Here is a 26,027-nt window from a genome sequence, read left to right on the forward strand (position 1 = left end):
GATCGGTCGAAAGGGCTGGTGGTCTAAAAGATGAGATGTACACGTGGTAGACGTGTTCGGTGGGGCAAGCACTTGGTCGTGTAAATTTGTGTCTTAAACTTTCTTACAGTGCAGGCATGTCTGCGAGGACAAGTGTCGTCAGGACAAATGGTGCATCACCAGTACAGTATGAGGTGCCGGGGGCCGATACGCGGGCGATACCCGGGGGCGGACCGCTACTGTTTCTTCCGAAGCGTGACAGGGCAGCAGTTGTTAATGGTACAGGGGGGGGGGTCGCGATATAGTGCTACCCTGTGTCAGTGGGCCGAAAACGGCACTATATCGAACCAGGCACTGTTAGATAATGAGATTTACGGCTTTTTTGCAGGCCACTTCCTTGCATCACTGCTCAGAAAGATCGCTCGCAGGACGCCATTGTCGTACACTGTGAGACTCTGTTCGCTACAGGCCTTCGACCGGCCTGTTTCTTCCTTTGGCGCTGTCCGTCGGCGGAGAGTGCGCAAAAAGAGAAGAGGTTTCTGCAAAAAGAGTCGTCGGTGAGCGAGCGGCGGTCGCAAGCCAGGGACGAACTCACTTTATTAGGAGCTGGAAAGTAGTAGAAGTTGATTGAATCGCCTGAAAATAAACTCAAATAAAAGACTAAACGGAACCAAGCGAGCACGATATTCTAGCCATCTATTGTCAAGAATATGAGAGTGCATTCCTACCCCGTCACCATTACACTCCCACCTCTTCAGATAGCGAGCTTGATTCATTGCGCGTGATCCACTGCTCCACTTCACAGTGATCAATACCAGTGAATAGCAGCTTTGACAGTGCTCCATTGTCCTCAACTTTCGATAAACCATCGGCAGGATTAAGATCTGTGCACACGACGCCAATTTGAGTAATATCAAAGGATTTGTATGCGTCTCGCGCCCCAGCGATGTCTATCATTAGCCTCTTTTCGGTTGTCTGTCTGCCTTTTGTGACTGAGTCAAACAGCTGCTTCGAATCTGTAAAGCAATGTAGCTGAATCTTAGTTCCTAGCATAAGTTCCAGGTCTTTCCGAATTACAAAGGCAGTGTCAAAACCATCCACAAACGAATAAACTTCGCCACTCATGATGGATCGTACAACTCTTTTGGACTTCTTGCTCGAGTAATCCAGAATATGGCATTGAGCGTTCATGTCGCAAATCAATATAATGTATCCAAGTTGAGATGATAGATCATCGTTTGTTGCAAAAGCTGCATCCGCGTAGCACTTCAGAACAAGCGTGTCAACATCAAGTTTCCCGAACCGAAGCCCCTTAACATCGCTGCCTTTAGCAATCTTCACTGCATGATTAAATGCCTTGACTTTGTCATCGGACATTGTATCTTCTGTCACCTGGGCAGCTTTGTTGATACTGCAGCATAGATCAGGACGGGAATGTGCCATCCATGAAAGCTTTGCTCGATGCTTTCGAAAATGATCAAATGAGCAGCCCTTTGGAGCGATGGGTAATCTTTTGGCGTGCCTCTCTTGTGAGAGAAAGAACTCGCCTGGGGATGTGGTTGTTATCATTGTGCCAAAGAAATCGAAATTGTCGTAGACTCGCGGCTTTGCGTCAAACTTCTCGAGTGTTTCAGCAGTTATCTTTTCAAACTTCTCATTGCCTGCATTGAGGTTGTCGTCGACGTAGATTCCCATTACGCCTTCAGTCTCACCATCAGATACCTTGACATATAATGCAGGATCTACAGTGGTAGGCGTCATACTTAAGTCTTCTGTGACGTGAAATTCCAACGTTACACCCCAGTAGTCACCAGCGTCACAAACACCGTATAAGGGAATTAACAGCTCCAGGAGCTCTTCATCAGTTATTCCAATTAACTCCAGATCCTCCTTTTTTTGTAAAAGGAATATCTTTCGACTTAGCTTATCTTTGCTTTGTGTATATGCCTGATTCACATCATGTGAGAAGACACGGAACCCTTTGATTGCCGCGACAGATATTATAAGTCTGATCGATGAAGCACGTAATGCTGGAATATCTGAACCATATATGGTTTATCTTTGTCCTTGTAACCTTGTGCGACATATCTGGCCTTCTCCTTTTCGTCCTCCGTTCCTATGTTCTTAATAGCAAGAACAAATCGACCGCCAAGTACATTTGCATCGGCTGGGACAGATGACTTGGGAACTACCTTCCACACTTTTCGATCTTTCAGCCCCCTTATTTCAGCTAGCTTTGCTTTCCTGAAACCATTTGAATTTCCACGCAAGTCTCCGGATTTCAACACCTCTGTGATGTGAATTCCGATGAAAGCAACTCCAAGACTTATGGGGTCGATAGAGTGGAGAGTATTCTCATCGAGCCTACTGAGCTCAGATTCGCGTATTTCTTTCATGATATCGAGCAATTCTTCATCGAAGAGATCCTTTTCAAGAGACGTAGAGCTATCTGTCACAACCGTAGTTTCCAGTGGATGATCCATCAAAAAATCGTCACCTTCAGCTATAACATTTTCATTTGGTGTTTGTCCAGCATTATCAGAGATATGATCAGAAGGATCGTTATCAGTTTGCGGAAGAGCCCCATCACTGACTTTGTATCTCTTCAATTTGTCAATAGATGCCCGGATGCTCCGATCTCCAGTGTCTAGCGTCAACATCTTACCTTCCTTATCTTTGACGACGTATGGACCAACCCACTTGCCAATAGGTTTCTCACGGTACATCAGTACCTCGTCTCCAACTGAGTAAGACTTGTCAGCGGCAGACGCCACGTTACTGCGGAGAGCGGTTCCCAGTCTAGCTTGACTTGAAATTTGAACCATCTCCTTGCAAGCAACGTCCATAGCCTTCATCCTCGCGGCATGTTCAGGGAGTTCTTTAGGGGTAATAGGAAGACCGGGGAGTATGCCAAAGACTAGAAGCGTGGGGACGAGTCCCGAAGGCCCAGCTGTGTCATTGACAGCTTTAACAGCCAGCTGAAGTGCCAGCCTCGGCTTAGTCTGAGAATTATCGGAACGTACTTCGTTGTAAACACGTCTTAGATACGAGTGGTATCTTTCACCCACGCCAATAGCATTATGGCTCTCGACGCCTGAAGGTTGTTCCTTAATCCCAGCAGTATTAAGAAGATTCTTCCATTCAGTAGACTTGAATTGTGGTCCCTGGTCAGCGGATATCTTGTCAGGAAATCCAACGTACCGAGACACCCATATGTCCATGAAAACGTCCCATACATCTTTTGTAGACTCTCCAACAAGGAAGCATGCGGCATTAAACTTTGTATCCTTGTCTACGACATGAAACACTGTTTTTCCATCAAGGGTCATGAGATCAACGCAAACAGTGCGATTGAATACGCAATCAGTTTCGGGCATAGATACTCTGAACCTATGGGGAGCATTAGCCTCGCGCTGGCAAACGTCGCAAGTATCTGTGATCTTCTGTAGGTCTCCCATGACATCAGATGATACATTAGAGGGGTCCGCACGGCGCATCAAGGCATAAACTTTGTCGGGACGAGGGTGATAAAAATGCCGATGAACTTTGCGTAATTCAGACATTGTGAACAAAATATTCAAAGACCATTCGATGTACACATGACCATGCTTCCTTGTCAGTGGTATATTCCATCCATCAGCCTTTGATATCATCACGTCATCCTCAAAGTCCATTATTAGACGTGCTTTGGTCAGAACGTCCAGTCCTAGTAAGAACGGAACATCCACATCAACGACGTCGGCCACAATGGAGAGAAAGAATGAATTGGAAACCGGGATACGAACGGTAAGTTGTCCGATCCGCTCGTGTTTGCTTGATCCGAAAGTAAAGATCAAACGTTTTCCATTAAGTTCCCTGTCAAGTTCGCTGTTGACTAATGCACAGTAAGCTTCAGCTTGCTGGTATCCGATTACAGTTTTCTGGGCTCCTGAGTCAACACAGGCACCTTCAAACTGATCGCTAGCCGGAGAGTCCCAAGAGCGTGATAAGACGAATATCTCTGCAAAGTCGATATCAGAATCACTCTCGTGATCGAGTAACGTGGGGCCAGATGCTTGGGCGACGTCTTCGCTCAACGCAAGGCGGAATATCTCGACATCGTCGCGTTCTCCGGACTCATCGTCTGACTCGGCAAATCCTTTGTCGATCTGTTGGCACAGCTCAGCTAGAACCAAATGTACAGCATGTTTTCTGTCGACCTTTTTCTTGTAGTACTCGAGTCTCATTGTGGCAGCTCTGGACGCATTTATGGGTTTCGAACAATCCTTGAGCATGTGATTTGGGTCTCCGCAATTAAAGCAACCTGCGATGTCCAGCGGTTTCTTTTTCTGTGAGGAATATCCAGTTGCCTTTGATCTAACATACCTCGGATGTTTACCGTAGCGACCCTGTCCAGTGTACAGTACCCCCAATGAGTCATCCTTCGCAATAGAGGACCTAGGTCCAGCAGTGGTCACGTGCCAAAGCCAGATCAGCCTCCTTGTCTAACTGCAGCGCAGCTTCTAGTTCCCCGTATAGCATCTGGAATGACAAGTTATGGGTTGCCACTCGGCTTAACGGTTCACGAGACCAACCGTATCCAACTGCAGCGTTCCTTAGGAACTCGATCTTGTGTGAGTCCCTGCGATGTGATGGTGGTACCTGACGCGATAGTTTCGTTATTAGCTTATATATTTTAGCTAATGCTGTTGATATTTCAAAGCCTTCCTTAACGAAGTTTGAAACACGTAGGGAGTTTAGATAGTTCTTCACCCTTGTCTGACGCACAGGTGAATTGTATTCTTGATTCACCATATCTACCGCCTGCTGGTAACTTTGAGCATACATCTGAACACGTTCCAGATAGAATCGCTTAGCATTCTTCGAAAGAAGGTTGTGGAGAAACTGGAATTTTTGCTGTTGTGACAGTCCATAGTCGCGAGATATTTGCGAATACTCGTCGACATAATCCATCCAGCATTCTCCAATATCACCGGAGAACTTGGAGCTCTTCAGCCTCATGGCGACATTATGAGCTAAGCGAGTCAGGTTCGCAGCACTGCTGTCGAATGAACCACCACTTTCTTCAGTTACTGGTCCTGAACTATGTGGAGGTGGATCATCATTCCGTAAACCAGGTCGCACTCGTCGCCCCGATGCTATTATGAGCTGAGCCATTTCAACTGCTGCAGCTCTATCCTCAGCATCATCATAAATGCCATGTGCTAGAGTCATGATTACTCTTCTGGAAGAGTGTTGTGTTAAAGCTGCACCACGCGCGTTTAGGAAATTTCTCAATTCGACCCAAACTGTCGGCATGTCACATATTTCTTTCGAGAATAAGTGTGCAGGAGGAAAGAGTTCGGCAATGGCCTCTCGTAGCAAACTCCCTATCAGGCTCGGATCCAAAGATCTCAAGGCAACAATAAAGCCCTTTTGAGTACTGGTCAACGATGATAATGCCGCATCCGATATATTTTTCATGAACGTCGGGCGATCAGCAGGTTCGGATGGGTCGTCACTAGGTTGACCAGTTTGCGACATTACGATTTCAGTTCAGGCGAAGCAGACTATGGAGAAAGTGTGCACCAGTACTAATCAGCTGTAAAATTCTTGAGTCTTGTTCTTGAAAACTTGAAGGGTACTCCGACCCTAGGCGGCCAGTCCAACCTACTGGCAAAGGCCTTTAGGGTATACGACCCTCGGCGCGGAGTCCGCCCCACTCCGGAGAGGTGGCCGTTTCAGCAGTCTAAACAAACACAGGCCCTGCGTTTGCTGGCTATAACTTCGTTCGGGATATCCACCGAGTTTATCAGTTGATAAACCAAGGCCGGTCCTTACCCTATAGAAGTGTTCACCTTGACGTTCCAAGCAGCCACAGACAACCAACAGTAATGTCAATCCAATCCCCTTACCGAGCAACCGACGTAGTGTTCCTGTTAGTCTTGATAAATTGACGACCGATCTCCAGGATTGGGCTACTTTTGCTTAAGCCACCAACGTCCCCACGCAATGCAGCGATTAGTCGGATCTCAGATTCGAGTGCAGCCTACTCCGAAGAGGACACTATACTGGGCGCGGGGTTTTAACCGTTCGGTCACTATTCCCTGGAACGTTGTTGTCTAGCACAGTCAATGCGTGAACAAAGATTGCTATTCAAGAGTATCCTGCATAACAGTACCACTGGGTGCCCAGGGCATTAACTGTTCCAGCGCCAGGTGCCAATACACCAGCCACGCGAGACTTGTTAGGTCCCTGCTCGCTTTTTGCGAGATCACGCAAGACGAAGATTTCGGCGAGCCGTAGCACCAGATCCAATGAGAACTATCAATAAACTTGAACAGGAATCACGACGAGTTTTAGAAGTGTTTGAGTGACCAACAGCCTTTGGGCGGGTGTGTGCTGTGACGAGTGTCACGGCAACTGCAGTTCGGGAATAAGCAGTGAGGTAGAGTTGTGCTGCGTCGAGAGGCGGAGCGGTATCGAGCCCGAAAGGCAGGACGGTGCTGGGCTGGAAATGCGGACCGGAGCAGATCACAGAAGACGAGGCAGCCCCGAGCGGGAGGAGGGGCGGTGCCGAGCGACAGGAGAAGCGATGCCGAGCGACAGGAGGAGCGGTGCCGAGCGAAAGAAGCGGCGGCGGTTCCGGGGGAGAGAGAGGCGGGGCGATGCCGAGCGAGAGAGGCGGAGTGGTGCCGAGCGAGGAAGGCGGAGCGGTGTAGGGCGGGAGGTTGGTAGTAAACACAGTACTTACTAATTAGTGTCGTACACTGTGAGACTCTGTTCACTACAGGCCTTCGACCGGCCTGTTTCTTCCTTTGGCGCTGTCCGTCGGCGGAGAGTGCGCAAAAAGAGAAGAGGTTTCTGCAAAAAGAGTCGTCGGTGAGCGAGCGGCGGTCGCAAGCCAGGGACGAACTCACTTTATTAGGAGCTGGACAAGTGGGCTCCGTGCGCGCTTCGCGCGCCAAGCCAAGTCCCTTCCTCCTCCGCTCCTCGTTCTGCACACTCTGTCGTTCCCCGCCCCGCTGCTCCCCCTCCCTCTGCGCTAACTCTCCCGTCTTCTCTCCGGTCTTTGTCGCCCCTTGCCCCTTCGTCCAGCCACACGTTTCTCGCCCCTGCGCGTCGCGCCCGGTCCGCGCCGCCGCCCTCTGCGCCGCCGCCCGCCTGTGTCGCCTTCCCCCCCGGCCGCGGTTCGGTCCCTGCAGCCCGCAAACATGGTCAGCGCCGCTGCCCTCCACGCCGCCGCTCGCTTCCGCCTAACACTGCTACCTGGCGACGGCTCCCGGCACCCACCCGCCTGCGCGCGCCCTCCTGCACCGCCGGCTGCGACACCTGCCCGGCTCGCAGCGACCACTTTCCCCGTTCTTCGCACCTCCGTGATGCGTGCAGCCCGCGCCGCCGCCCTCCGCGCCACCGCTCCCACCACTACCTCGGCCGCCCCTTCCCAAGCGCACCCGTCCACCACGTCCCCGCGCCGCAGGCACACCCCGCCCACCAGCCCGCAGAACGTCTCTGCCACGCCCGCGTCCGTCCGCCCCGCCACTGCCACCCACCGCGCACGTCGCCCGCCACATCTCGCCGCGCACGGCGCTCTTCGCCGCGTGCTGCCCGCTCATGTTGCGCAGAAGCTCCACGCAGCTCGCTACCACGCGCGCTTTGCCCGCCCGCCGGTCCAGCAGAGTCTCCGCCGCCGCTTGGAACCGCTTTGCGTGGAGCTGCATGCACACTGCGTCCGCGATCTCGCGCGCACGCCCGTCCCACCCGCCGCACTCGCCCACCACGGTGTCAACGCCTGCCTCCGCTGCTACCCGGCACACCACGTCCGTCACCGTCTCTGAGCAACACAGTTAGCGCCCGCTCGCCGTCGCGCCTCCCCCGCCCCCCAACACGCGCGCCCGGTTGAAGCCCGCTCGCCGTCCCGCCTCCCCCGCCCCCCGGCACGCGCGCCTGGTTGAAGACCCTTGTAGTACTCCACGCCGTCCACCTCTGGCCCGGTCCGCTCCCGCGCCCTTCGCTCCCCCACGCGCACGCGCGAGTGTGGTGATCCATGCCGCCCTGCCTCGGCGCCCCCCACCTACCCTCCCCCACCGTCCCCATCGCTGCCCCAGCCCACCTCTCCTCCACGTCATCGCCGCACACCCAAAACCGCCCTCCGCCCACCATCATCTTGCAGCCCACCGTCCCTATCGCCGCCCGTCGCCGCCCAGGCCCGCACTTCCTCGTCGCCGCGCATCCACATCCGCCCCCCAAAGTCAGAGCACCACGCGCTGCGCAACTCCGCCTTGAAGAATTCCGGCCCCCCCACGCACAGCCCCCCGCGCACCACCGCCCCGCTCACGTCGCCACGAGCCTCCGGTATTTCGGGCAGCCCCGTGTCTCACGCGTCCGCCCCCCTGTCGTACGCGTCCATCTACCACACCGCCGTCACGTGCTCGCAGTGCCCGCCCCAGTTCCGCCCACAATGTAGATCCGCGTGGCGCGGTTTAAACGGATCCGGGCTAGAATTTGTAGTGTACTGTAGCGCGGCCGCGCTCGGCAGTCCGCACAGTTATTTTAATTTTAAAATTTGACTTGTCGCCACTTGTCAGCCTGTACTGTAGTGGGGCCCCGCCCCGCAGTCCGCACAGTAATTTTAATTTAAAATGTTACACTTGTCGCCGCTTGTAGCGCGGCCGCGCTCGGCAGTCCGCACAGTTATTTTAATTTTAAAATTTAACTTGTCGCCACTTGTCAGCCTGTACTGTAGTGGGGCCCCGCCCCGCAGTCCGCACAGTAATTTTAATTTAAAATGTTACACTTGTCGCCACTTGTCACCGCCACGTGTCCCCGTGGCGGCCTGGCCTGCGGCCAGGCCCCGCCCGTGGCTGCCACTTGTCACGGTAGCGCCAATGGCAACGCGGGAGCGCAAGGACATACAGACACACACACAGACAACGATTTTAGTAGTTGTAGAAAGTAGTAGAAGTTGATTGAATCGCCTGAAAATAAACTCAAATAAAAGACTAAACGGAACCAAGCGAGCACGATATTCTAGCCATCTATTGTCAAGAATATGAGAGTGCATTCCTACCCCGTCACCATTACAGCCATCACTCATGCTTTGTATCTTCACTACGGACTCAAGTCTAATCAAGCATTTCTGTTATTAGTGGCTCTCGAGCCGTCGCATTGACTTCCTCCTTTCTCGCAGCTATAAATGCCAGCCTACACTTTTTCAGATGTCCAATTGCATCATCGGCCCTGCCTTTTTCCGCCATAGTCTATTACCTCGAATAGCAACTGCATAATAACTTTCCGTGGCGGCAGTGGCTCTCGGGCAGTACGTCCATCCAACTGCCTCTCTGGAGACCCTTCATTTTTGGCTCAAAATGCGTGCCACCCGCAGAAGGGTAGCACTATATCGGAGCTGGCACTAACAAAGATGGCACTATATCGCGACCCCCCCTGTACCCGACTATATCTACCGTAGTACAGTATTATAGTGCACCGCGTACAGTACATACCCAAGGGTAGAGTGCAGCACTGGCGGATAGGCGAAGCAAGCAGCACCCTTTCCAAAATGCCAAAAAGGCGCCTCGTATCGAAGGAGGCCTCTTGCTCCTTTTTTCTCATTTCTATGTTCTTCTACGGCATTTAAAAGATCAAAGCCTGCCGAGTACTGGTACCGTTCTAGTTGACATTATCTGAAGCATTAAAAGTGCTTTCTTCGGATTGTGAGGGTGCAGATTTGCATCAGTTTGAGTTCAGTCGTGGAGTTACAGATAGAGTTGGGGAGGGTGCGTATCTTTTAGGTCTGTCGAGGACGTGATATCTTGTACGGAAGGTGACTGTCTTTAGATGAGCCTTTCTGCGGGACTCGAACCCGTGCGCCACAGTATAGTATTGTGCGCGAGAAGGAACCATCAAGCAGGCGTCTATTCTGCTCCGGGTTGACCGGTGGGGTGTTGAAAACCTTTGAGAAAGCTCGAAAAACGAGGCAGTGAGAAGACAGGTAGCACGTCACGACAATGAGGTGATTTTCATGTGATTTTCATGTGATGTCAACATATTAAGCAGGGATGCGCTCGACCGAAGAATCGCATATGGGTGGTACACCAGGAGCAGTAAAATTACACGTTTGGGACATCATGGGATACAGGGTACAAGATTGCGGTAGATTCGAGAAGCTCTGTGCTGCAAACCGTTGCCGGGGCGAGAATTTTGCAAGATTTCACCGTGACTGCACCGTTTGGTTGGCCTGTGTGACATGCCTCAATCTCGCATTTCCGCTCTCCGGCCATCAAGCATTCGTGCTGGTGCCAGCATAGTGCCAGCACTAACCGTTCGGATATGCTTGAACGCAGGAAGCCTTTTCCCCCGGCCGTGTTTGCTTTGGTTCCGCCCCATACTTCTTCAACCTCATACTATCAACCCCATACGCCGCTAATCCTTCGGTGACATCACCAAAGAAAACCGCAATACCTTCGTTGAGCCATTGTATAAGCGTATCGGCAATGCGTTTGTTTCGACCTCTGTCTTTCATCGTCGAATTCGATTGCGCATACAACGCCTTCAAGTTCTCGGCCTGTATCCCACAGAGAACGCAACATGGCCAATCCACTCGATGACCGTCTCCTCACCTTAACAGCCATCATCACCGTGGTCTTCCAGTTTTCATTCTTTCTTATCACCTATTTCCTTCGCTTCGACAAGGTCACCGACTTTGCGGGTACCACAAACTTTCTCATCCTGGCTGTCGTCACGCTGACAGTCGGCGGTGCCTACCAGACCCGTCAGATCGTCATCAGTACTTGCGTCTTCATCTGGGGGACCCGTCTCTGCGCCTTTCTTCTCTACCGCATCATTCTCTGGGGCGAGGATCGCCGTTTTGATGACAAACGAGAAAACTTAGGCCAGCTCGCCATCTTTTGGTCTCTACAGGCTGTCTGGGCCTGGACCGTCTCCCTACCGGTCACAATTGTCAACTCCAAGCCTGTCACCGACTCGCTAACGGCGTTGGATTATGTTGGATGGATCATTTTCGCATGCGGCGCACTTTTAGAGGCTGTCGCTGATCAGCAAAAGCTACGGTACAAGCAGTCGGAGGCGTCGAAAGACCGCTGGACAGATGTCGGAGTCTGGGCCTGGTCGAGGCATCCCAACTTCTTCGGGGAAATGTTAGTGTGGTGGGGCTTGTACATGTCAGCGTTGAACGATCTCAGGGGTGCGGAGCACGCGGCGATAGCTGGGCCGATTTTCATCACGCTGCTGCTCATGTTCGTGTCTGGGATTCCGATCTTAGAAAAGTCGGCCGATGGAAAGCATGGGAACAAGGAGGGGTATGTCATTTATAAAAAACGAACGAGTGTACTCATTCCGTGTCCTCCGGTGCTGTATGTCAAGCTACCGGAAATCCTCAAGGCGACATTGTTGTTGGACTTCAAGTTGTACAACCCAGGGGGAAAGTCGGAAAACGACGAGATGGTGACGGACCCAAAAGCGAATGAGTCGACATCGCTGGTCGACTTCGAGAAGAGAGCTTCGGGAGAGAGGAGCGCTGCAGCACAAATTATTAATGTTTAGACGGGTTCGGGAGCAAACGACAAGGAGGGGGGGAAGGTGGGAGTAAGGTACGTGAGCTGTGGTTTCCGGGCGCATGTGCCGTGAACAGGCGGTTGCGGGTGCAACAAGCAGTTTGAAAAGCGGTGCACGGTATGGTAAGATGTTGTACAATAGCCCATGCACGTTCTGTACTAATGTTCTTGATTAACAAAAACAGATATTGGAGTACTAACCTGCAAGGGCCTGTGACGCGGGTTGAGTCGCGAGCGAGTCGCAAGACGGCGGGAGATGCTCAGCTGCCTGCAGCTCAAGCTGCGCAGGTTGCTGATAGTGGAAGTGGCAATCTGGGGATAGGGCGGCAGTGTGCAAGCTTGCTTGATGATAAAGCCAAAGATGCGATATGGTGCCGCCGCAGCGCTTTTTACGACATCCAGAGAAGGCTTGCATGTCAAGGCACCAAGCCCCATCTTATTGAATTTCCATAATATTTCGCTGCATGCCTGGTGCTGATTTGATCCCTCTCAGATGCCCCCCCCCCCGCTGCCCCTCTTTGATCGCCCTCTACTACCCCTCAGAACCCAACCCCCCCGCCCCCCCCTCCCCCCCCGTCTCCAACGTTTCCTCCGCCAGACCCCTCTCGAACTCCGCCTGATCCATCCTCTTCCCCTCAACTGCTCCCTTCAATTTACCCTTCCAACCCTTTCCAGTCCCGCTTAGACGTTCTCTGCTGGCCGCCCCTCTAGTGCCTCCCTTGCGCATCTTCTTGCAAGTGACCCCTCCCCCCCGGCCCTGTTCTCTCCCATCCCTTACGCTTCCTTATTCAACTCAACATGACCACTACCACTGACTCACCCGGCAACGGCTTCGCCTCGATCCCAAATGATCTCGACGGCATTGAACGCTTGTGCGAGCAGCTCTACACGGCACAAGACTCGACCATTCGCAAACACGCAGAGAGCGTTTTGTTTCCACTCTCAACCAATCCTAGACATCTTTCACAAGGCACCATGATCTTGGAAAATGCAAAGGTTCGTCTCTTGCTTGTTTTGTTCTTCTCCTTCCACAGTTGCATCCGCGGCTCTACTCACTTTCGTCTCTTGTAATTATCTGCAACGTGCTCTAACCCCTGTCGAAATTTCTGGATGACGCATCTACATCACCTTTCGTTTCCATCTGTCCACAGGGACCCTATGCCCAAAAATTCGCGGGTTGGGTATTGACTAAGCTCGTCACAACATATTGGGCCCAGATTGGCGTTGAAGAACGCGTTCAGCTGCGCAACTACGTCCTCAACTACCTTGCCAACCGAGGACCAATGCTTGAGCAGTTTGTCCGAATCGAACTCAACACCCTCCTCAGCCGCATTACCAAGTTTGGATGGTCCGACGGCGAAGCTCATCGCACCATCGTCGACGACGTCAGTCGCTTCTTGGATGCCTCAGAGGAGCATTGTGTTATTGGCCTGCAAGTGCTCTCGCGATTAGTTTCTGAGATGAACACCGTTCCTCCTGGCATCAGAAAAACATTTTCGCACTCCCAGTCCCGCAAGATTGCAATTTCATTTCGCGATCTGCTCTTGTTGAAGATCTTCAAGATTTCTATCGCCACTCTCAACAAATTATCCTTGCCTCCGGCCCATTCGAAGCTCCGTGCGAATGGCGTGGATCTTGCTCTCAGCTGCTTGTCTTTTGATTTTATTGGAAGTAGTATTGACGAGAGCAGCGAAGATATCGGCACCTTGCATCCGCCTATTGCTTGGCATGTTGTCGTCGAGGACCCCACAACAGTCAAACTCTTTCTGGACATTTATCTAGCACTCTGCGTATCCAACACGGTAATATCGAAGAAGTGTCTAGAGTGTCTGGTTCAGTTGGCTAGCATGCGTCGCACACTTTTTGCAACGGACGAGCTGCGCATTCTGAATATTCGCCGCCACATGCGAGGAACCTTGGATATCCTCAGCACGCGCGTTGGTCTAGAAGATCATGATAATTATCATCACTTCTGCCGGTGGCTCGCACGCCTCAAAGTCAACTACCAGCTGGACGAGATTATTAACCTGGATGTTTATCGTCAATGGATTGAACTCGTCTCACAATTCACCCTCCAATCTTTAGCGTCCGATTGGAGCTGGGTGGGAAACAGCCTTTTCTATCTTCTCTCATTGTGGTCTCGACTCATTGCCGCGAAGCCATACCTGAAGAGCGGAAAGGAAGCCTACCTCGACGGATACGTATCTAAGATTGTGGAACAGTATATCACCACCAGGTTAATGGCATTAGAGCAGTTGGATGATGGTGATGAAGAGGATGAAGATATCACAGAGCATCTGGAAGCAATTCCTTCCATTTTCCGGCTACAATACGAGAAATCAGGGGCATTCATCTCGTCGGTCATGGATCCTTTACTTGAAAATTACAAGGCTTTCGCAGCGAGTGGTGGTGTTGGCGCAAATCCCGCCGAAGTCTCAAAATTGGAACGAGAACTCGCCTGGTTAACCCGAGTGATCGCGGCCGTAGTGAGTGGCCGACTAAACGCGTCTAGCTCTGAAGCACAAGAGCTCACCGACGGCGAAGTAAGTTCTCGAGTGTTTCAGTTGATGGTACACACTGTGTCTGCGGACAATGCAGCCCGTATGCGACCTGGTATCACGCCAGATACACTTGCGACGCCAGCAGGCAGAGCGCGAAATACGAAAGGTGCCGTCGCACTAGATGCTGCAATTGTGGATTTCACGCAAGCGTTCCGTAGAGCATATATTGGTGAGGAAGCTGTAGCGACCAGCAAGGTCTATGTGAGAATGGCTGAGAGGTTAGGTATGAACGACCACTTGATTGTTCTTGACGTGGTGGCGGCTAAGATTGCGTGTAATTTGCGCAGCTACGGAGTTGTAGACGGCCAACGGATTATTGGCAAGTCCTTGGGCCTCCTACAAGACCTCGCTGCGGGATACAGTAGTAGTCGCCTCCTTTGTAAGCTCGCAACTATCCGCGAGATGATTACAAGTCATGATGAGGACAACTTTCCTTTTATGAAAGGACCAGACTCTCTCATGGGACGGAATCGCACAACGTTTTACCAAACCATTTTACGGATTCTATTCTCAAGCGGTGGTTCTAGCTTTGATTCAGAGGCGGAATTTAATCGTTTCATGGAGCCACTAAGAACTAAGCTAGACGCTTTGGCTGCGTTACCCAGCAAAGATGCCTTCCGCAATGACCAAACTGTCAAGAAGGCCGTCCTAGGGGTCCTTCGTGACATTCGAGGCGTCATCCAGACAATGTCCAATCGCAAGACGTACGGACTCTTCTTCGAGTGGTTCTATCCGAAATACACACCTGTCATGCTGAAGATCTGCGAAGTGTTTTCGGAGGCCGGTGTCTATGAAGTCACGACAATCTTATTGAAGTTTTACGCAGAGTTCATTTACAACAAGTCGCAGAGGATAATTTTCGACAGCTCCTCACCAAATGGTATTCTACTGTTCCGGGAGACTTCAAATATCCTGGTTACATACGGGACTCATACGTTGCAAAACTGGGAGAGAATTGGTGGAGCAGAAGGAGCAAAAAGCAGATCCATGGATCCTTATCGTGTGATGTATAAGGGCAACTGGGTTTCCATGCTTTTGTTTGCACGCGCACTTGGTGGTAACTACGTCAACTTTGGAGTATTTTCCTTGTATGGCGATCCTGCTCTACAAGACGCAATGGCGATCTGCTTCAAGATTATTTCCGTTATTCCGCTCGACCAACTTATGGCATACCCTAAAGTTGCAAAAGCATATTTCCCGCTCATCGAGCTCTTGTGTTCTAACCATCCTCAGGAAATCGCCAAGTTGGATCACCGCACGTTCGTTCGAATCGTAGAATCCTTGAGGGAGGCATTGCAATCCCATGAAGTCTGGATGAGCTCCCAGGCAGCCTCTGCCATTGACCAGCTCTCCGCCTTTAGATTTAAGCAAGAGCTGAAACGCAGTGATCATGCACGATTGTTGCTTGCCCATGTCGAACAAAGTCCGGACTTGTTTCCATCTTGCCTAGGAATAATCTTTAACATGATTATTCATGTGGACTGCACGAATCAATGGAGTCTTTCACGACCATTGCTTAGTCTCATACTAACAAATGAAGAAGCCTTCATGAGAATGAAGACAACTACAATTCAGTCTCAGCCAGCGGAGAAGCAAGCGAACGTTGGGGCAGCGTACGACAAACTGATGAAGGACGTGCAACGAAATTTGGAAAGCAAGAATCGAGACAGATTTACGCAGCAGGTCACCCAATTCCGGCTAGCTCTGAGAACAGAGGGTGTAACTGATGGGCTGTTGTAAAGTGACGAACGCGATTTTTTGCACAGCTGGTAGCAACATAACAGTAGATAAGAGACTGAAAGCCCCTCATCACTACTTCTGTTGAAATCGCAGTACGTACAGCTGCTCGATCCCTGCCTTCCTTTTCATCACAGTCCTAACCAGGAAGCCTGCTCGGTTGGCTTTCTCAATAACTTCAATGGGCTTATTCGCTTCAAGTAGCACCAAGTACATGACCCCATCTTTGGCTAGGAATCGAATAAACTCATCCAGGAAAATATCGATAACTTGGCGGCCTTCTCTCCCCCCTGCCCACGACGCAGAGATATCGCGGCTCTCCAGAGCACGCTGCAGTTCATTGTCATCCGTCGGTACGTAGGGCGGGTTGAACACAATGATTTCAAATTGTATCCCAGGTTTGAAAGCAGAGAACATGTCGCATAAGACGAAGTCGACACTAGTCCTCCCTTTCAACAAACCGCGTGTCTTTATCACAGCTAGCGGATTCACATCTGTTGATATGCAGACTGCTGTTTCTATAATTTTCGATAGCGCTTCGGATACTTCCCCTGAACCACATCTAAGCAAACATCAAAAAAAATCTGGTTAGGCAAATGGGTACGTCCCCATCCTTCGCACATAAGTTCAGCCTGCGTTGCTTTATCTGAATGTTTGTTATGAGCTTCCCTAGGGGAATAGTTGCTGCAAGTAGTGGAACGAATCCGACGTACCCTACTTCTAAGCCAAGGCCCTTTGAAAATCGATGTCGTAAAAATTCTGCATCCTGCTGCAAGGCATCGATCAACAAATATGTATCTTCCGAAGCCGGATAAACCCCATCAGCACCATCCATTTCAGAGATGCTTTTTAGACCCGACGAAAGATCGGCGAGTCGCAATCAACGCTGATCATGCTGTGGCAACGGTACGGAACAATGCAGGAGAAGAGAGGAAGGTCAGATACTGGCGAATTACACCAATGCGGGAAGTGAGGAAGTGGGCTCGCATCTTCTCAGGAAGTTGTTGCAATGTATCTATCACCACCTTGGGGCTTGCGGTCAAGCAAAGCCCAGTAAGTGTGGCCTATGGCCCAGTTGTATCTTCATCGAGATCCTAATCCCGACTATGCCTCGGACCCCGCCAGGCTGATCAGAGAGAAAAAACATACCTCAAGTGACGTTGAACGCAATGAAAGCGTCCTCAATGCCGGCTTAGAAGGAACACGGGACTCCACGATCAGGTACGACGGCCGCTGCAATGGATAAGCTTATCTGGAGAGCGGAACGTGGCACTGTAGGCAGTGGGATCACACTTCCTTTTCAACAACAGTACCCTTGGTACTGTACTACTAAATCAACTTTTGAAAATAGCACAAGTTCTTATTTTTCTTCAGTAATTCAGTAATTATTTCAATTTTCTTGCTACAGTAGTTTCTTGCAACGGCTCAGTTCACGTGTGCATCAACTTCTCTGCACAAAGGTCTGGGCGAAGAGATTCCCAGCAGGCCGGGCCTCCATCGCCCGCAACATCAAACGACCCTCAAAAATGTCAAAGCAGGACGTAGAACAGCTATGGGAGCTTCAGGGTCGCCAAGCCGAATTGCGCCGTCACGTAATGCAGCTAACATCCCAAATCAACGTCGCAGAGCGAGAACGTAGCATCCTCGACATCACTGTTCGTGAGATGGATGCCATGCCGGAGCAAACGAAGACGTACATGGCTATCGGAAAGATGTTTGCGTTTTCACCGAAAGACCAACTGCGTAGAGAGCTCTTGCAAGCAAAGGAGGAGTCTTTCAAGAAGGATGAGGGCCGAAGCACTCTGCGTGATCAGTTCGTCACAAAGCTCAAGGAAAGCGAAAATCGTATTGATGAGATCGCGAAGCAGATCGAAGACTCTCGCGCAAGAGCAAAAGATTCATCTACTGTCAGAGCTGGATCTTAAAGAGGAAATAGACGGAATACGGCTACTTGGTTTCGTCAGGACGTTGGCCACCTCCTCTTAACTCACTACGATCATTCCACCTCGGCCTGCATTCGTCGGTAATATCAGAGACGGACCAAATTAGTAATCTTGTAGAGGTCTTCTTGCGGTCGCCATGTAGCATAGCTTGGCAGTGTTTCATCTGTGCAAAATGAGGGGTCCAACACAAGGTGTTTGTCGAAGTCAAAAACAACGAAATCGAGAATTTCTTTTCGCCACCAACCGTTCTCCATGTAGCTAACCAGTGCCCTTGTTGAACACAGCGCGTACATCAAAACAGCGCTTCTTCGATAAAGAGGTGAAGCGTGTAGCACCCAAGAGCTTCAGCTCCCGACGGAAACAGTCATCGATTGTTTTCCTCAGTACTGAATCAAAGTTTTATATTCCAGTGAAACTCGGAATTGCTTGAGCAGCTAGCCGTTTCCTCTGCCAGGCGTGTCGCCAACAGGCTTCATCCCTCCGTGTACAACTGCCCTGTGCATCAACTATCGACCGCTGCCAGGCACTTTCAAAGCTGGTATCGCTGGGAATCGCGCTTCTTGTTCGGAAAAGGACATCGTCATTCTCGATGGATTCTCCGGCGTTGCGTTAGAAACGTCAAGCACGTGCTTGATCTCCTCCCATCCTTGCGCGTTTTTTCGAACTACAGGGCGTGACTTTAGCAAAATTTCGGATCGCAGAACTGCCGTTTCGCAAGTTCACAGGGGCTTGCCATTGCGCATCGGAGCGGGTGGCAGTTATTACGCAGGCGAGCAAGAAATTATTCCGTCCAGGAACATAGCCATCGCCGCGCAAAATGTTAACATTCAGATCGTGGTGGCCGTTGTCCGAAAAGTAGTGTTCTACCGGAGCTCGTTGAGATTTCTTCGAGTGCGCTGTCAACTGCATTAGTAGTCCTGCGGCCTGGGGCCGAGAGACAACAACCAAATTCCGCCAGAGCGGGAGCCTTTTCCTCCTAGTCTGGTGCAAGATAAATTGTTGGTTACCACCGACACGATGTGCCACGGGCTTGTCAGCTGATAAGCTGTAGCTCGTGTAGCCGGTGATGTACTTGTAGGTAGACTTTCGGCGGAAGAAGTGAATCAGAATATGCTTGGTATTTATGGCCGTAACAAGATGGTGAGCATGCTCAGAGATGCTGTTGTTGTCGGGGAACATGTTTGAGTTTTGATGTGATGCATTCAATATGTACAGTACCTGCCGAGTACTCGGCAGATGTGCACACGTCGACCTGGATAAGAGTTAGAACGAATTCGTCACAAGGCAGCTTGTGAATTAGTTGCCTTCGGTAAAGGGGAAGAAAGAGGCGAGTCATTGCTTGATATTGAACGTGCTTCCGTCGCTAACTCGTCAAATGAGCTGTAAGACTGTGTTGGTGAGGCAACCGCGATATTCAGGTAACTGGTCGCAATAATAGCGTTCCTCGCTCCATAGCAGAAGTAGGTTGTCGCTGATAACGCCAACCATGTACACAATGCCGTCAAGGCCTTGTTCGAAAGCTGAAAAAGAAGGAAACACGTCGTGAACGACCCTAACATCGGAATTATCGGTACAAGCGGACACATGAAGCTCGGTGCGGCGCGCTCATATTGCGACCCGCCCTCAAAGTCGGAAGTAAGTAACATTATTGAAATGGAAAGCATGACGGGAATGGATATCAACAAGCCTAGCCATCGCGGCATTTGGTTTTTTCCCATGAGTCTTGAAACGATACCAGTGAGTGCGCTGGCCCCGACGAACAAGTAGATTAAGGATGGCGTGCGCCTTGCTCGCGAGTGAATGCGGGATCGCGTGAGTAGCAATGCGACATTCGTAGCAAGAAAAGCAAGTAGAGTGCCTCCCGATACCACGTCTGCTAGAGCATGAGTCTCAACTAAAACTGCGAGCATTGCAACAACAACTCCGCAACCCACGGTGGTGGCGCTAGAGCTCAATGCAAAAGCGCGAGGGAGCAATCCGTCACGGCCCATGGACATAAAAATACGGGGTTGTGCGGCCAGCGACACAGTGGTGGTGTTCATCATGCCAAGAGCCGTTCCAAACCCAACCAGCTTTGCCACAATAGGCAGTCCTACGGAACGGAACGCCGCGGAAAATGGGGCATAAGTATCTATGACTTCATAGTCCATAAGCCCCGTCAGAACAAGAGACGCCGCGATATACATGGATGTCACAATGACGAGGGAAAGAAGTATTGCTAAGGGAACAGTCCTTGCCGCATCTTGTGCCTCTTCTGCTACTGTCGCAACCTCATCGAAGCCGACGTAGGCAAAAAAGACAGCGCTTGAACCGGCAATAACACCTTGCAAGCCAAATGGAAAGAACGGGTCCCAATTACCTGTGTCCACTTTTTGCACGCCAAAAACTAAAATAACGGCAACGACACCTGCGTAAGCGAGGGTGGCGGCGTTAATGACCCATTTTGCCTCCTTCATACCCAGGGACAGCATAAGCGAGACGGCCAGAACCAAAACGAGGGCAAGCACAGAAAAGACCGAATCTTTGCCGGTTAACCAGCCCGGTAGGAAGCCAACAGCATCGCCAAGGTAAGATGCCCAACTGCGCGCAATAGCTGCTGAGCTGACACCATATTCCAGCGTGAGACACATACCGACGAGAAAAGCAGGGAGTTCGCCGAGGGCAGAATATGCAAAAGCATAGGCACCACCTGAGTTGGGGTTCCTGCTCGCCATCTCGGCGTAAGCAAGTGCAGAAAAAAGACATGCGATCGCGGCGACGGTAAAGGACAGAGTAACGGCAGGTCCCGCAATAACACGAGCTGCCCGCCCTGTAAGAAGGAACAGGCCGCTGCCGAGAGTTCCCCCGACCCCGAGTAAGGTGAGGTCAGTGAGATTAAGAGGACGCTCGGTATCGGCCTCTGTGACAAGAGCGTTGCTTGGGGGGGCGGAGGATTTGCGTCGCATAGCCGCTTGCAGGAGAGAAGATGCTGTCATGACGAAGGACGGCTCACAGCGTCTTTACCCCGTGCCCACGAGAGGAGACGAGCTGTAGAGAGTACTGTAGCTATTTCCGGCCTGTGCTGAGCGACGTTAAACCCGCCTCCCTCAGCACACTTCGCCTTCGACTTCAAAAGCCGCAAATAAATGTGGAGAATATCTCTCCTGCGGCATCCAGCAATGAACATACCGCACTGTGCAAAGTTTGACCGTTTTTGGATGGCAGGAAGTACATTTTTCTTTAATTTTATGAAAGTAGTTACCAAATCAACCTTTCCGGGAGTGGTATTTGCATGAAAGGCCTAGTGTCTAGACGACAAGCAATTTGACCTCATATGAGGTCAGTCATGGCCTCATATGAGGCCAGCTTTTTTTTGCAAAAATATATAAATTAAATCGAAACTTTAAAACATTCAGTTTGGACACCATTTCTTTAACGTATACGCGCTCGGCAATAACATCTTGCAAAACATTGGGATGGCGGTTGTCAATGCACAGAGAGACTAAGAATCTAATGAACTATCAATGATGAGTTGACTTTTTAAACAGGCGTTTTGGTTTCGAAGATATCAACATAAAACGTTTTGAGATTGGTCAAAAAAGGCTCCTTTTTGGGCATTTTAAAAATGGCTGGAGAAGACGTGCAGATCTCACCAAACTCCACCCTTCCACAACGCAGAAGTCAACTGCCGTGTCGAGAGTCTCTTTTTTCCATCTTGTTGAGCTAGCACAAGTCGAGAAAAATAAGTTGAAAAGTGACCTCATATGAGGTCAAATGGCCTCATATGAGGTCATTTGTCACCTAGACACTAGTGCTGGGCGATTATCTATGACTAAAGCGTATCTAGATAGGCTAATGCCTAATTAGAGGAGTGCTCATTACCTCCGTTTCACTCTCCGCTAGTAGTGCCACTTCTGAATAGTGCCGCCTTCTGGCATGTGGCAAGGGGTGGCACTACTGCGTGTATCCCACTGTACGCAAAAGTGGTCAACTCCGCAACGGAAGACTGACACGACCCTGATCGCTATGGTGTTGGCAATGGCAATGAAAGGCTGGGGTGCAAGTCTGGGACTCGCAACGGAGAGCCCCTTGCCATGGAATCGGTTCACGGTCCCTCTTTCGTCTCCTCGTCCTCATACTTGCTCTCCTTGTACATCTTGAACTCTGGATTAAACTTGTGTTGGCAGTACCCAAGTTTTGTCAGCTTGCGGTTTTCTGGGACAAAGTAAAGACTGTAGTGTAGTTTGTGATTACCCGTGACGTGGTCTTCGAATGCACCCTCAGCGTGAAGCATGTCCCCCCTCCCGACGAAGATCGAAAACGGAGGGATTATCACCTTTACCGCTTTCAGGCTCGTCGAAAGAGCTTGGAGGGACTTTTCTTCTGCGGTAGGCACCAAATAGTGGGAAAACGGGCACACCCATAGCACCCCAGCATCAGCCGCTGTCGTGAGAGTGAAAAAGCCCGGGTTTTCTTTTTCCTCGTCAAGCAGTAGTGCTTCTTCGTCATCTAGTCTGCACTGCACTTCGAAATCTGTGTGCAGCTGCTGGCGAAGACATCCTCTAGACGTCACAAACCAACGACCACCGGTTTTCGGCGTGTACATACGCGGTCGGAAGTCGATGTCTTCATATCCAATTCTCTTGGTGTTGGTCCAGAGACATAGGGCGGCCATACACTGAGAAATCCGAGCATCCAGGAGTGACCTGGAAGCACACATCCAAACTACGCTGGCGTCCTCTTCAATCGCGGTGGTGACGTTGTGTAGAGTACTTTGATATTGAACGATTCCATGCTGCCCACCAGAGCTATCGATCTTAGACGCTCCATGGACAGTGGAGGTCCAATCTTGCTTGTTGCCAACGTTATTGCTGAACTTTTGGAAAGAGTTATGTACTGCCTTGTGGAGAGGCAAAAAGAAGTTGCAGACTTCGATCGGAAATTTCTTTAGTAGATCAGCAGGAACACTTTCATCTGCAAGAAACCCCTCCAAGATTGCGTAGCCTCTCTGCAATACTTGCTCTCGCCTTCTTCCAAAATAAGTGAGAGACGCTTCATCCTCCATGAATGCCTGTTTCCACGTGTGACGGGTGTCTGATGCCTGCGACGCGTTCGTGGCATGGTGGTTGTATGCTGCACGCCAGAAAACCATGTGATGGTTTGCGCGCAGAATAGCAGGATCACAGAGAACGACGTTCGCCCGATGCTCATGGGGAATAAAAATTGCATCCAAGAAGGGGGTGGCATGCGCAATGGGGTTTTTCCTGCTCCACCTACTCGGTGGACATACTGCGTGACGCACCCAGGGCTCATATTTTCCACGGTCTACGTACGGCTTTGGGTCATTCACACCGAAAGGGAGAATGTCTGGAAGAACATCCTTGAACTCGGTGTCATCTGCAAATTCAACTTCGGCCTTATGCTTTTTGCGTTTCTCCTTCTCAACGCCTTTTGACACTTGCCTCTGGGGCGCACTGAGACGGTCCCATACTTGGGCCTCGCTGACGGTGGGTGGTTTTGTGGAAAGCCGTTCCTTAACCGGTGCAGCGTCAGTGGGAAGATGTACAGAAAGAGTCTGAAGGAGGTGGGATTTGTTTTTCCCGGCCCCGTGGAGACGAAAGGCAGTAGAACGTTGCGGAAGAGGTGCCACGAGGGGATTTTCGAGTGCATCGCTGTGGCCCTCGTCCTCGGTCCCTTTTGTACGTCTGACTAGATCTCCAGAAATGACCTTGTGCTTTTTGGGTGGCGACACAGTCGAATGGGGCAAAGCTTCAGAGGTATTCTCCTCCTGTCCGGGCGGAGGGGCTGTCACGGGGTGATTTCCGAGTGCGTTGCTGTACTCCTCGTCCCCGGTTCCTATTGCACGTCTGTCCAGATCTCCAGAACAGACCTTGCGCTTTTTCTCGTGCGGGTGAAGAGCAGAAATGTGAAATGTGTCCGAGGGATCGTTCTCTCCTCCTTGATGACTACTACTGCGCTCGCTGTCGGAGTCGAAGTGTTCGAATTCCGAGGCTGAGCCGTCGGAGTTGCCCAGATCAGCCCGGCGGGAGCTCGCATATACTGTGTGAGATCGGTGGCGGGCAAGGCGAGTGAGGGTGGTCGAAATGCGTCGACGTGGAATTTTGAGTTGCGGCTTCCGTGTAGAGGACTTTCTTGCTGTGCACTCCTGGGAGGGACTTTCTTCACATACCCTGTAATCGACTCCCAGGGCGTCGATCAGCTTCGTTTGAAACTTTCGAATACGAATTAAATGGCTAGCTTCAGGTCGGTAGCAATGAGATTTGTACGCTGTCATTGTTCGGACGATGAGATTCGCAATCTTGACTCGATAACGCTGCCCCACCGGGGCTTCCATTTTCAGAACATCACGGAAAGATAACCCCATTCGTTCCGCAGCGAACGAAACTTCTTTCAGAAGCTGGCGTAACATTGCGTAGAACTGGGTGCTAAACGATTGAAAGGACTGCTCTAGTCCAGCGTCCACTTTTCCAGCTACAGCCTGAAGGGATAGAGAAAATTGTTCCTCAGTCGTCTCGTTAAGCAAATAATTGTTGCAAAGGTGGACGAGAGCAAGTTTTTTGCAACTTGTGGAGACTGCAACAAAACTATCGAAGTTTCGCTTGCTTCCAGATAATTTAAAAGCTACTTGGGCATACCTAAGGGTTTGCCGTGGACCCATGCGCCCAAGTGCCTTGCATTTGGACAAAGCACAGGCAAGCAAATTTGTAGAAAGTCGCTCGCCAATGTCTGCTCGGGCCCTTAGTAGGTGTGCAAGAGACACGGCCGCATGCACATGGTCCTGAAATGTTGGGGCTTCAACTGTGGCACTTGCTCGATTGAGTGCCCCACTGAGGCCCAACAGCTCCGCTCGAGATGTACCGATGCTATTGTTCGTTGTCCAAAGTTTAACGGACACGCGCGTGAATTTCTTCTTCCAAACCTTTGAGGTTTTCATGAGGGAATTCATCGCTGCTAGGCGATGGCGTCCGTCTATGAGACACACTGTCACACACTCGGGAAGCTCCCGACCTCTACCCTCTTCCAACACTCTGCGCAGTTCGTTCCACTTCCCAGGATTCGCATCCCCTTTGCCCTCTGCAATTGCTACAGACAACATACCAACGCTCTCCAAATACCCCTTCTCCTTGAACTCGGCCACCAAAGTGTCAACGTGCTCGGTTCGAAGTCTTCTAAACGTGTGCTCCGGTTCCAGAATATTCACCAGCTGAACTATCACTGTGATCTGGCGGTAGTTTTGAAGAGACACATCAAGAAAATTCAACGTGTGCCCCTCGTGATCCTTGATCCTAGTAAACTCGTTGTTATCAAGGACGAAGCGGCGATCTTGTTCATCGTCCACGAGATCCTCTCCAGGCCGTGAGTCTGTACCTTCCATTACGGGATGATGGGGATAGCACGAGAGAAGAAGTGGAGATGGTGAAGAGGACGTAGGGGTATCAGCACAGTGGTGGGGGATAAGATTGCAGTGGCCAGAGAGTAGCTGAGGTATGTGCGCAAGAATGATTGCAGCAAGAAGGGAATATGTCTGGTAAAAGTGCTTTGGGAGGGCTATGTCTGCATAAAGGAGTAGTTCAAACCAGTCTTCAAGCCAAATCCACCGTCGTAGGGATTCACGCGTACAAATATTTACAAATTTGAACACGAAAGACAAATGTATTTGTACGCATCGCAATAGTTGGCTCTGGGACGGATTTTGCGTTACGGAGAATAGTAATAACCATTATATGCCCGACACTTACCATCCTAGGAGCCCGGGATGATTTTGTGTCTGTCTGCCTACGACTTGAATTGGATTCCTACTCACTGGTTCTTATCTGCGTGATTGAACCCCCTTGAATTGTGTTCGCCAATGCTGCACATTGCGAAAGAACCGAGAAAATGAAGAAGCAAAAGAAGAAAACGACGCCCGGTACTGGAAGGACGATGAAGAGTGTGACGAGTCGGACAAAGTCACACTGGAAAGGCCTCAAGAAAAGAACTGCCTCTTCTTTCTTTGGAATAGCTGTGTCAAAACACGATAGCAACTCATTGCCTCGCACGTGGATTATCTTGAGTCAAGCAACTTGATCAACGTCGTGCAGGAGTTGTTCACTCTGTACTGAGTGAAAGAGCGAGATTCGGAGAGGTGAGATGTTCATAACTCACATGGAGAAGCACCACGGCACCTCAATTACAGTATATCCATAAAAAGTCGCGTAGCCTATTCAGCGCTTTTGGAATTCGCTCATACTGAGACTGTGATACACTTCACGTTA

General features: G+C 50.7%; 7 protein-coding genes; 3 read left to right on the forward strand and 4 right to left on the reverse strand.

The window, feature by feature from the left end:
- Window positions 1-10,545: 10,545 nt before the first annotated feature.
- CHC_T00009080001 (isoprenylcysteine carboxyl methyltransferase) lies at window positions 10,546-11,520 on the forward strand. Its single transcript, XM_005713651.1, has one exon. The coding sequence runs from the start codon at window positions 10,546-10,548 to the stop codon at window positions 11,518-11,520; it is 975 nt and encodes a 324-aa protein (XP_005713708.1).
- A 131-nt stretch (window positions 11,521-11,651) lies between these two features.
- CHC_T00008279001 (3-oxoacyl-(acyl-carrier protein) synthase) lies at window positions 11,652-11,984 on the forward strand. The gene has a single exon (XM_005713652.1). It carries the CDS (start codon window positions 11,652-11,654, stop codon window positions 11,982-11,984), a length of 333 nt encoding a protein of 110 aa, XP_005713709.1.
- A 345-nt stretch (window positions 11,985-12,329) lies between these two features.
- CHC_T00009532001 (hypothetical protein) lies at window positions 12,330-15,832 on the forward strand. XM_005713653.1 has 2 exons: window positions 12,330-12,527; window positions 12,824-15,832. A coding segment is annotated over exon 1 (198 nt), but the record flags the coding sequence as incomplete, so codon positions are not given.
- A 72-nt stretch (window positions 15,833-15,904) lies between these two features.
- On the reverse strand, window positions 15,905-16,664 carry CHC_T00008347001 (putative methyltransferase). The gene is made up of 2 exons (XM_005713654.1): window positions 16,543-16,664; window positions 15,905-16,391 (listed from the first exon to the last, which is right to left on the reverse strand). The coding sequence occupies exons 1-2, from the start codon at window positions 16,662-16,664 to the stop codon at window positions 15,905-15,907; spliced, it is 609 nt and encodes a 202-aa protein (XP_005713711.1).
- A 2,385-nt stretch (window positions 16,665-19,049) lies between these two features.
- CHC_T00009508001 (cationic amino acid transport permease) lies at window positions 19,050-20,747 on the reverse strand. Its single transcript, XM_005713655.1, has one exon. It carries the CDS (start codon window positions 20,745-20,747, stop codon window positions 19,050-19,052), a length of 1,698 nt encoding a protein of 565 aa, XP_005713712.1.
- Window positions 20,748-21,856: 1,109 nt separating this feature from the next.
- CHC_T00008299001 (hypothetical protein) lies at window positions 21,857-22,903 on the reverse strand. The gene has a single exon (XM_005713656.1). It carries the CDS (start codon window positions 22,901-22,903, stop codon window positions 21,857-21,859), a length of 1,047 nt encoding a protein of 348 aa, XP_005713713.1.
- A 2,923-nt stretch (window positions 22,904-25,826) lies between these two features.
- CHC_T00002582001 (hypothetical protein) lies at window positions 25,827-25,910 on the reverse strand. Its single transcript, XM_005713657.1, has one exon. It carries the CDS (start codon window positions 25,908-25,910, stop codon window positions 25,827-25,829), a length of 84 nt encoding a protein of 27 aa, XP_005713714.1.
- Between the last annotated feature and the right edge of the window lie 117 nt (window positions 25,911-26,027).

This window comes from Chondrus crispus, genomic scaffold (genome assembly GCF_000350225.1).
Source record: "Chondrus crispus Stackhouse genomic scaffold, scaffold_144, whole genome shotgun sequence".
Classification (NCBI taxonomy): domain Eukaryota; phylum Rhodophyta; class Florideophyceae; order Gigartinales; family Gigartinaceae; genus Chondrus; species Chondrus crispus.

Excerpts from the sequence above, each read along its gene's own strand:
- CHC_T00009080001 (XM_005713651.1), top strand. The coding sequence starts at position 10,546 with ATGGCCAATCCACTCGATGACCGTCTCCTCACCTTAACAGCCATCATC.
- CHC_T00008279001 (XM_005713652.1), top strand. The coding sequence starts at position 11,652 with ATGGTAAGATGTTGTACAATAGCCCATGCACGTTCTGTACTAATGTTC.
- CHC_T00008347001 (XM_005713654.1), bottom strand. The coding sequence starts at position 16,664 with ATGGATGGTGCTGATGGGGTTTATCCGGCTTCGGAAGATACATATTTG. Across the intron at positions 16,392-16,542 it reads GGCCTTGGCTTAGAAGTAGG|ATGTGGTTCAGGGGAAGTAT; the intron begins GTACGTCGGATT and ends ATGTTTGCTTAG.
- CHC_T00009508001 (XM_005713655.1), bottom strand. The coding sequence starts at position 20,747 with ATGACAGCATCTTCTCTCCTGCAAGCGGCTATGCGACGCAAATCCTCC.
- CHC_T00008299001 (XM_005713656.1), bottom strand. The coding sequence starts at position 22,903 with ATGGTTTTCTGGCGTGCAGCATACAACCACCATGCCACGAACGCGTCG.
- CHC_T00002582001 (XM_005713657.1), bottom strand. The coding sequence starts at position 25,910 with ATGAACATCTCACCTCTCCGAATCTCGCTCTTTCACTCAGTACAGAGT.